General features: G+C 41.9%; 1 protein-coding gene across 1 annotated transcript in view; it reads right to left on the bottom strand.

Annotated features, from left to right (window-relative positions):
• CFAP61 (cilia and flagella associated protein 61) overlaps positions 1–10,858 on the bottom strand; it is a 230,857-nt gene that overhangs the window by 104,147 nt on the left and 115,852 nt on the right. Inside the window, 1 exon segment of the mRNA XM_015572036.1 lies at positions 4,359–4,486. Coding sequence (XP_015427522.1) covers positions 4,359–4,486 — 128 coding nt within the window.

Raw genomic sequence — 10,858 nt, 5'->3', positions numbered from 1 at the left:
TAGAGTTGGCGCACAAAGTGACTAGTCAAACTATGACTCTCTCTGCTTTCTGGAAAGAGCTTTCAGAGGACAGAAGCTCACCTCTGCACCCGCCTGTTAGTCCAAGAACAGGGAATTCCCTTTAAACCTGTGACACGGAGTTCCTAGGGTGACAGCACCTCCCTCAGCACGGTGAGAAGAGGACCGCCTGCCAGGAGCATAGCACTGGTTGGCAGCAGAGGGGGGTCTAATGGCCAAGGCCAAGCTCTTTCTGCTTTTCCAGGTGGTTGGAAAGAGACCAACCAAGGAACTTGTATGCATATGTGCATAACTCACAGACACAATAGGGCGGTGAAGGCCTGGAGCAGGCGGTGGGGGCGGGCTAGAAGAGGTCAATGGGGGAAAACGGGGACATATATACTACTTTCAACGATAAAGATTGAAATAATAAAAAATAAAGGAGACTTGTTAATGGAAGTACTGCAAAGGATAATATATGAAATGCTTATGTTTCCCAAGCCAAGAACTTTCAGTCCTAAAGACCAGGCCGCCAAAGGAATACAACCTGTAGCTATAAGAACCTTAATTTGAAGAGTTCAGGTCCATCACTTGAATACCCTGGGCATGATAAAGAACACAGATAATTTATAGAAAAATGTATTAAGAGCTATCTTTCCCCTCCAATTCACTGCCTTCTATACCAGTGGATGAATGGGGATTTTTCCGCTACATCCCCCACCCCGCAAAGTTCCTCCCCTGGCCCACACCTGGTGTCCTTCCCCTGCTCAGCTTCTGGTTCCCATCATGGGGGCCCACGCCCGGACAGGGGACATGATGGCCAGGATGGATCTACAGCTGGAGGCCACACCGGCTGCAGGGTGTGGGGTGGGGGCCTGGAAAGGCTCCCCGCTGAGTTGCTTGGGCATAAGCACCCTCAGGGGACAAATGCACAAGGACCTGTATGTGCGGGAGGGAGACTCACTCCAACCTGAATTACCCTGCAGCCCTGTCCTCCATCAGCCAGTCAATGGCCTGGGGAGGGTAGAGGGAGACAGCAGACGGCTCTAAGGGCAGGGCTGCCACTCAGCCCAGCACTGAAGGATTCCCAGGACCAGGAAGACAGGGAGAACCACACCGCATGCCAGTGTGTGTCTGCAGGAAAATGTCTGTCACACATGTCACTGATACCGGAGGCCCCGAGAGGCCTTACTCTAAGGACAAGAAAAAGATGCCGGGTGACTTTCAGGCCTGACAGCCAAAGAAAAGAAGGTGTGTCTGTGCATATGTAACTGTGGGTGGACGCAGCCGAGGACCAGATAAAATACCGCATGCGCGCGCAGGCGCGCGCGCGCGCGCGCACACACACACACACACCAAAACAACACCCTCAACATTCCCTCCCCACATCCTCCTTATTAGTTGATGACTTTGGGTAAAAATAATGTCAGCTCCCCAGTAACACCTTGCACTGTGGAAAGAAGGCTAAGACCAGGGCAGAGAATTTATGCAAGGACTGCCTCAGATGTCCTTTGAAGAGGAGACCAAATGTGCTTTGTAACTTGTTTGCATGTAAATAATATAAGAACAAAGAGTGTTCCTCCTTTGTCGCCAGATGACGGGATTACCAGGACTTCTGGAAAAAGAGACTGCTGTGCTGGGCCTCAAATGCCCCGGCCGGTTAGATCACACAGTGCAGGAGCATAAGGAGGGGGACTTTTCTGAATCTTGCCTCCAAAATGCGAATTTAATCTTCACGGGGGAGGGAGGGGTCAGTATTTGGTGAAAACTGTGTTTCTTCAATTTCATTCCAGCTCAGATCATTTTTAAAATCTTGTTCAAATGGCAGTTATACTGGTAAAGTAAAATATGCACCAGGTTACTCTGGTAATTGCTAATTTAAAATAATTAGGGAAAATAATGAGAAAACTCCTTCCTCTCTTACGGATTAGAGATCCGTAAACTGATACCAGTCTATTTTTAGTGTACATAATCTGTGTAACAATGATAGAGAATTATGAGAACTTTAAAATGCTTTTAAAAAGTCTGCCTGATTGAGGAATTTAATCAACCAACTACTGATATTAAAATTTATACGTCTTTATTAAATCTAAGTTGATTCCACAGAAGGAAAATGATATGTATATGTCTTAATGAACTCATTTAAATGAAACATAATGACTAAATATACAGCTAAATTAAGATTTAAGACCTGTTGGTACTCTCTCCCGGGAGCATGCCCATATCTTTCTTCCCTCTCAAGCATGCTTTTTACCCCTAAATTCTAAGGGTCCACATGAGACTTGCAACCAGGGGAGCAATGGGCAGCGGCAGCTCGTCCCGGGGTCAACCCCCTGAACCTGTCTCCAAGGCCCCCTTTCCCTGAAATGTTATCGTTCCAAGACTGAGCTCATTAAGGAGCTCGTTAACTCAAATTACTCTGTCAACTCAATGCAAGAAATTGGCTGAGAGACAGCTGGTATCTCAAAAAACTCGTTAGTCGGGACACTTGTAAGTCAAGGCCCCACTGTACTCTCAAAATAAAAATAATGAAGATTTAAGATCTGCTCATGATAACTTCTTGACTATGATAATTTCACAACTCCACCCTGATAATTCATCATTCAGAAATGGTTGCAAACAACTTGCTATTCGGAGTCTTAAGTAAAGAGACCCATCAGAATAAATGTAACCTCAATCTGTGGCTGGCACACAGACGAAAATGGGTATCTGTAGGGCTTCTCATTATTTCCTTCTGCAATAAAAGATTGCTGTAGACTGACCACAATGTTTAAATCCCATGAACTCCTTTCCTAATTTCAATAATGACACTTGACTTATTTTTTGGTTAATGAAGGGTATGTTCTGGATCACTGGACAAATTGGCTGGAAAGTGAAAAAAAAATCTTTATCTGGTTATTATGGTATCAACTGAGTAAAATAGCCATGTGAGGTTATTTCGTCTCCACATCAGCCAGGCATAAGCATCTTTTAGGGGGAATTTCCTCCACCCCTTTCCTTGTCTAACCCCTGACAGTTTTGCTGGCTTCTGGGGGAGTCAGAGTGGGGCTGCTCTTTCTCATCTTCTGCTTGCCTCTTAGCACTTGTAGTTTTAAAAGTAGCTAACATTTCTCATGTGATCCTGAGCAAAAAATTGGGCGGTGGGGGGGTTGGGGGTGAGGGGGTGGGACCTGGATTCTTTTAATTCAGCAATCTGTAGATGCGCAAAGTCAGGGCCTTTTAAAACATCTATGAAACTTTTAAAAACTAAATGAGGAAACTGAGTCTGAAGATATTAAGCAATGCATCTAGGGTTCCATGTCAGTGGGTGGTGATGTGAGGCTATGAACTCAAATCCTTGGGGAATAACCCAGGCTCTTCCTGGGAAGGAGGTGCTGAGATTCAATGAGTGTTAGTTGGGGAAAGTGGGAAATCCTCAGGAACCACACATCAAGAAAATGGGCTCTCAGAGGGAAGGAGGGTGGCAGGAAGAGATTAACCAAATAACTTATATGCATGTATACATAGCCCATGGACACAGACAATAGTGCGGTGAAGGCCTGGGGAGAGGGCTGGAGCTGGGAGAGGGGTTCAGGGGACAGCTGTGGGGGGGGAGAGAAAGGGGATATCTGTAATACTTTTAACAATAAAGACAAATTAAAAAAAGAAATAAAATGGGCTCTGAAAGGAAACCTGCTTACTGCTTTGAGGATAATAGAAAACAGCATCGAAGAGAAGTGCAGGCGTCAATCTTCCCTGCAGGGTTTCATTCTGTTCCCTGGCATCTAAAATGCAGGGGTTGGAAGAATGGTCCTGGCCTGTCTGCCATCTCTGCACGCCTATTTGTGATGCATGAAGCCAAAACTGGTTCCCAAACCAGCCTGATTGTATGGCGCACCTGTTACATACAGGGTTCCAGAACACTCCTTGGGAGTGTCTGACTCAGGACGTCTGACATGGGGTCTGGAAAGCTACACCTGTGATAGATGCTCCACGTGATGCCTATGATCTGGCCAATAAAGGGAACACTAGTGTGGGACAGGGGTTGGCAAATTTGTTCTGGGCAGGGTCAGAGTGTACATATTTTAGACACTAAAAGCCATAGAGTCTCTGTTGCAACTACTCAAATCTGCTGCTGTACCAAGAAAATAGTCACAGACACCTCATACATACATACATACATACATACATACATATGTCTGTGTCCCAGGGCAGGCAGACAGCCAGATTTGACCTGGGGGCTACCATTGCCAACCTCTGATCTAGACTATTCCAAGGTGTGCGGGGTGACAGAAAACTCAGGTCTGTTCTTTCAAGGGACCCTCTCAGGTGAGGAAGAGGAGGCCCCCTTTAAAATAAATGAATAAAGTAAAACAACTCACCAAAAAACCAAGGTCTCTAGGAAGGAGATTCCAACATTGGATGCGCCAACCACAACAATCCTGGCATTAACCGTTATTTTAGGTTCCAGCGTTAGTTTCCTGTTTGTATGGTACAAGGCATAACTCAACTGAAAAAAAAAATACAAAAAGAGGGACATGAGGAAAATGTAGGGGAATCTGCATTCTCAAATTGGAAATTATGTGGAGTTATTAACCAGGACATTATCAGCAAATCGAACTGGTGCCCATGCACAGCCACGGTGAAATTTTAAGATGTTAATGTAAATTTATGGAAATATACCTAAGCTGGTTCACATCAAAATTCTTGGCTTGGATCACTTTTGTCCTAGTGTTGACAGATGTTTCATTTAGAACTGAGGCCCTTTCTGATTGGAGACAATAAGGTTAATAATCCCACAAGAAGACAAACAAGTTGCTTCCTGAGAATTCCTGCTGTCTAGGTTTCCCTGAAACCTGAACAACCATCAGATTATAATAGTCGAGTACTTGAAGGCAAGTGTTATCCTTTATTCAACTCTACATCCTTCATTCTACTTAACACAGTGCCTTATGCAGAACAGGTGTTCAGTAATATTTGTAGAATGACATGTAAATATTGTTAAATAACAAAAACATTTTGGATGATAAAGCTTGTTTGGGGAGGATTCTTAGAAGCACAGAAAATATCAAGTGATAACTTTAGTGTCCATGTTTGCAAAAATTACCTGGATTGATAATTTGTTTGATTCACATTCCTGCAAAATCTTGGGGGGCGAAGAGGGGTGGGGGAAAAGGGTAGCAGTAAATGTACAAAGGAAAGTTTTCAAAGATCTGGTGGGATATTCATGAAAGAACATAAAATATTCATGAGAGAACATTAAACTGTATCAGAGACTTTGTTTCTATTTTTAATTCATTAATTCAAGACATTTTTATTTGATACTATATATTTGGACAATAGCAAGAATTATTGCTGACTTTTCATCAGAAACAATGGAGGTCAGAAGTCAGTAGAATGACATCCTTATCAATGTACCTCACTTGGTTAAATTCTCATTATATTGGCATTAAGTCATCCTCTAGGTCAGGGATCTTCAAATTCTAGTAAGCTAAGCCTATTTTTAATTTTCTTAAAATCCTGCAACCCCAGGAGTAGGAAGACTAGTGGGCTAATGGTAAAGCCCTATGTAAAACTGGGCTCTCAGCTTCCAGTGCATAAGGAGGCATGGGTAGGGCCACATGATTTGCCATTTATCAGATAGCAGGTGAACTCGAAAAGATAAATGCCTTCTCTCTAGCTCTAGCTAGCCTAGCAAGAGGTAGAAAAATGTCTTGAGTCAATTAATAGAAATTTAAAACAAAGTTTGGAGATTTTAGCCTCCATAATCAACACAGTTACTATCTCTCAGTACCTGCTCCACCCCCACTCCCATCTTTAATGAAGCACTCCATGGATTTTGGAGCCCACTCCCATCTTTAAAAGAGGACTCTGATGGACAAAAACCAAGTCAAATAATCCCACAACTTCTTGCTCAACAGTTGGCCCCGGATAGATACATGATCTACTCTGACCTGACTGTAGTGAAGCCCAGCACTTCTGTATGAAGGCTGGAGAAGAGAAGCCTTTTGCTTTCCAGACGGTCCCAGGTACGGATGTGAAGCCCAAAATGATACAGACACCGTATCAACAAGAGGGAAACCATCCTGGGTTAAAGCCCCAAGAGAACCACAGAGAAATCGAAAATGGATTCCTTTCAAACCGTACCTGAAGCCCACGCTACCTTTGCATTCTTCAGTGATATGAACAGTATGTATCAGTCAGCTGTTGCCACAATAGTGTCGCATAACAAACTACCCTAAACCATTTAAGCATTGGCTTAAGGCAACTGTCATCTATCTCACTCAGGCAAGTAGGCTGGATTCAGCTGGGTTTGGCTGCAACAAGTAGATTCCAGATTGGCCTCACAACTCCCTTATTTTTTTTTTTTTTTTTGATGAGTGATAGCTGGGGTATGTTCTTCTTATGGCAATGGTAGAAGTATAAAAAGTGAGAAGCAGCAATACTTTTTAGCCTGCTCAAAGCACGAGTTGTGTGTCTAAGTCCAACTTCCACAAGGTGGGGAAGACCTGTAGTGAGAGGAACCTCAAAGTCACATAGCAAGGGCACAGCCCAGGAGAGGAAGAATGGCTGGGAGAACGACATGTCCCACCACATTTTCTTTATTGTTTAGGCCAGTTTGCTTCTTTTACATGCAACTGAAAACCTTGTAAACTGATACCCTTCCTAAATGATAATAATGACTAGGCTGCCTGGGTGAAGTGTCTGTTCTTCAAATAAATATCACTTTGATCTGCTCTATGAGAATTTCCCAGGACAGGTCAATAAGGAATTCTACAAGAAAACTAGTTAATACCGGTACATGTTGGCGCTACCATGTACTGTGCTCTGATTAAATACACACTAGCCAGCCTTGGGTCTGGTAGTTGAGGGAAAAGAAAAGAGGAAGCAAAGTTGTTAGTCTGATGGCATCTGATCGTAGGCCTAATGAACAGAATTAAAATGCAAGCATCTTAACAGAGGTCAGAGCCCAAGATTCCTTCCAAAGGAGCCATGTTCAGACCTTCCCCTCTGCTGTCCAGAAGCGTATGGGCAGTAATGAAATTCCCTGATAAAGAATAGTACCCACTTATGAAACAGCTCCTGTATCAACAGTACAAAGGCGGCTGGGGAACAGAACAGAATGGCTTTTGTTTCCCACACAATAGCTTTAACACCAACAGCTGCCAGGCCTCCGAAATCACCTTTCTAACCACTGAACACACAAAGTGGCCCTGGTGTCAAGAGTTACCATCAGTCCCATTGATGGTGGGTGTCTCGGGGGAGTGATCAGGCATCACAGTGACTCAGAAAACGCAATTTGTGCCCAGGCCTTAATTAAAAACATATTCATCATCAGGTATGACGAAGTGACCTGAAAAACACACACACACATTTTTCTTTTGTGAGGCTAGATGGTTTTTAAATACCTTGAAAAAAATTTTTTTTCCCAGCCTGGAAATGCTTTTCAGTGGCGCTGCAAATGAAGACTGCTTCTGATGCTTTATAAAGGGTTTATTTTACTCAGATTAGAAAGTAAAAGTCATTTTTGAAGAAAAGCAGAACATTTCCTTTCCTTGCATTCCTTCAAGCTGCAGGTTTCATGGTAAAGAAAATCATGGAAAACCCTCTGAGCTCTCCAGGGCCAGTCCAAGCCTCCTTTTCTTGGCCTCAACATCTACAAAAAATGTCCTGTGCACTGGAAATCCTGTTTTAGGTTTTTGCTTTTGATTTCCTTAATAGTAAAGTAAAAATAAAAGCCTGATCTATAGACTCAGATTTTATAGACAGAAGTTATGTGTGCCTTGTAACTGTGAATTATTTCAAAGACAAATTTTTGGCTACCTGCTGTAGCTGTGATGAGTGGGAACTCAGGCGCTTACCTCCATGTCCATTCATACAGTTATGACTCTATTTTTCTAAGGACACTCATTAGCATTTTTTGAGAAAGAGATGATTTTAAAGGCAGAGATTAAAACATACCGCAGCAAGAAGGAATAAACCATATGCATGGTATGTAAGCTTTTTAAGGCTAAAAGAAATGTTCCTTAAAATTGATACTGGGTTTCATCATGAGTTTAAATACAAACCTTGAGTCCCATCCCTTGGATAGGAGAAGAAGGGATGACAATATGGGATACCCATTTTAGGAAATTCTAGAGTTGAACTTGAGGTGGGGGAGGGTGAAGGGTAAAATAACAAAGGTCAGGTGAGAGGGTAGGGGAGTTGAGATGAGAAAATAAGAACTAGGAATGAGCACATGTTTACATTGTTAAACTATTTATGTGTCATTTCCTATGAGCTCCCGAAACAAAAGACTCTGTCCATCGGAAAGGTTTTAGTCACTTTCATTAATTAATTTGCTTTGCTTGCCGCCATCCACCTACAGTTTGCTTTCTAAGGTCACGGACTACATATTTATTTCCTGAGGCATTTGTTTTATTTCTTTTTCCTTTGGTTTTATCTGAATCATTCTTGTCATCATTTTGGATCTTCTATACATAATGAAATAATAGCTACATTAAGGTTACATTTCATGAGCCCTTCTTAAAAGATGCTGAGATAATTTCTACCAATTTAAAGTATTTTAGTTGGTTGTTTTCTAGTTGCTCAAATGACCAAACAAATGATTTGGGCATAATTAGAACTACTTAGGATTAAATTTTATCTTTTTAATAAAAATGATACTGATGTACATGCTCAGTTGAGTTATGCCATATTTCATATATCATGAGACCTCTAACACATAATTTTTAGTTTAATGCATGTTTGTTAACTGTTCTGCATGTACAAAAATTTGATCAAAATATAATTTTATCTGATATACACATACCTGATTTCTGTGTTTCCATATCTGATTTCTCTTACGTATTTAGAATGAGTTAGAATGACTACAAAAACATTCCTGAAATTCAATTTCAATAACAGATCCAAAATCAGAAGCTACTAAAATTACAAAGAGGCTGGTAAACTAGAGAACAGTAAAAATAGATACAAATAATCTAAATAATAAATGCAAGATATACACTTACATGGCCCAGGACATTATGTATGGTGAATTTTTTCTAATGATACCACTGTGTTTGGAGGTCATGTTCAACCTTCAGGGTCATTGGACTGGGCATCATTAGCCTGGTGGCAAGGTTTGGGCTTGTTTTCTTAATTCTGCTACTGGTTGAATTCTGAGCCTCTTTTCCTTAAATATCAGTTTCCTTAGGTGTAAAATGGAAGTAAATTACACAAACCTCTGCCTTCCTCAGCAGGCAAACATGGGAACTATTCATTAAAAACCGTTTACAAATACTTTGAGCTTTTCAGGCAAAGATGTTACACAAGGTAAAATTGCACACCCTCTCTCCCATCTGCAATATGAAAGGCAAATCTTCGAAAAACACATTTTAAAAGGGCAAAACAATGAGCTCAATTTTCAGCTCCACACCCATGTATATCTATATATATATATATATATTTTTTTTTTTCTTACAGAAAGCTTCCAAAGACTTCAAAGGGAGCTCTGCCCATGCAAGAAAAATGGAAGGTGGAGAGATTCAAAGCCATTAGGAGTAGGGTTTCTGTTTTTAATAAGCCTATTTTTGCTTTATAAATATAATATTTTACTTATGCTTTTCATTCTTTTCTTTTTGAGAAGCCGTCTGTTTCCCAACTTGGTCAGAACAAATGATGACATATGGACAGTGCCATAAAAATCAGTGTCAGTTTCAAAGTTCACAAGTCGACCTCTTTGAGGCAAAGTATTGCAATATTTACCAAACAAATAAAGGGTAGGGAGCTACAGACACTTAAAAAAGAACCAATATGTTGAAGATCCCTTCCACAGATACAAAATGCAATTTTGAAAAGTTCTGCTGAAATAATTAAAGAGGTTCGGAAGTATGACGTGCATGACACCAGTTGTGTCCCAGCAGAGCATGAGAAGGCTTTCGGGAAGATGCGGTGGGGTTGAGCCTCTGATGAAGCATTCTCTCAGCTTTCCTCTTTGTTGGGGAATAGGAGCTGCTACCACTTTTTGTAGCTCCAGCACCTTAGAAAAATGCACGCTGTCCCACCTGTGGTATCTGCTGAGCGCAATGATGGCTCAAGGGCACCCCCTGGCCTGCTTTCTTAACATGGGAACCAGCACACTCCACACGGTGCCCACGGGGCACAGAGAGGGCTGTGGTTGGTGCAGGATCTGCTCACTGGAGCATTCCCACCTTTACACCAGGCACACCCTAGGGCCTAGGCTCTCATTAAATATGTGGAGAGTAAACGAAGCATCAATTTTGCCTCTGTAAAATCATTAGTGATTGGTCCATGAAGAATTGTTATTTCTTTAAAGAATGATGATAGCTTTAATGCCTTTACATGCTTCACATTACCCCAGGCAAACAGTGGTTCTTATAGCATTCTCCTCACAGATTGAATCCTAACTGAAGAAAGAGGGCTCCTTTATCAATTAGGGTTGGCCTTGGCTGCAAACAACAGAAAAAAACAGCTTAAACAGAAACATGACTTAAACAGGATAGAAGATAATTTCTTATGCAAAAGAAATCTGGGAACATGTAGTCCAGGACTATGGAGGCAGTGCCATAAACTCATCAAAGGCCCAGACTACCTGCCGTACTCCCGATCCCAGTGCAAAGTTCCATCCTCTAGGATGGCCAGGATGGCTGCTAGAGACCCCGATATTATATTCTCATTACAGGCCGCAGTAGAGAGAAGGAAGTTATCTACACTAATAAAAGAGAAAAATGGTAATTGGCGTACGATGCTATCTTTTCATTGGCTAATCAGGGCTATATGCAAATTAACTGCCAACTAAGATTTGCATATGTAGGCACAATGCAGGGAGGCGAAAGGGAAAGCAGGAAGAAGCCCCCTGCCACTGACAGTGATCGGAAAC

This window comes from Myotis davidii, unplaced genomic scaffold (assembly GCF_000327345.1).
Source record: "Myotis davidii unplaced genomic scaffold, ASM32734v1 scaffold608, whole genome shotgun sequence".
In the NCBI taxonomy this organism is placed as follows: domain Eukaryota; kingdom Metazoa; phylum Chordata; class Mammalia; order Chiroptera; family Vespertilionidae; genus Myotis; species Myotis davidii.
The sequence above is the reverse complement of the archived record's forward strand: the minus strand, read 5'-3'. Positions and strand labels throughout refer to the sequence as shown.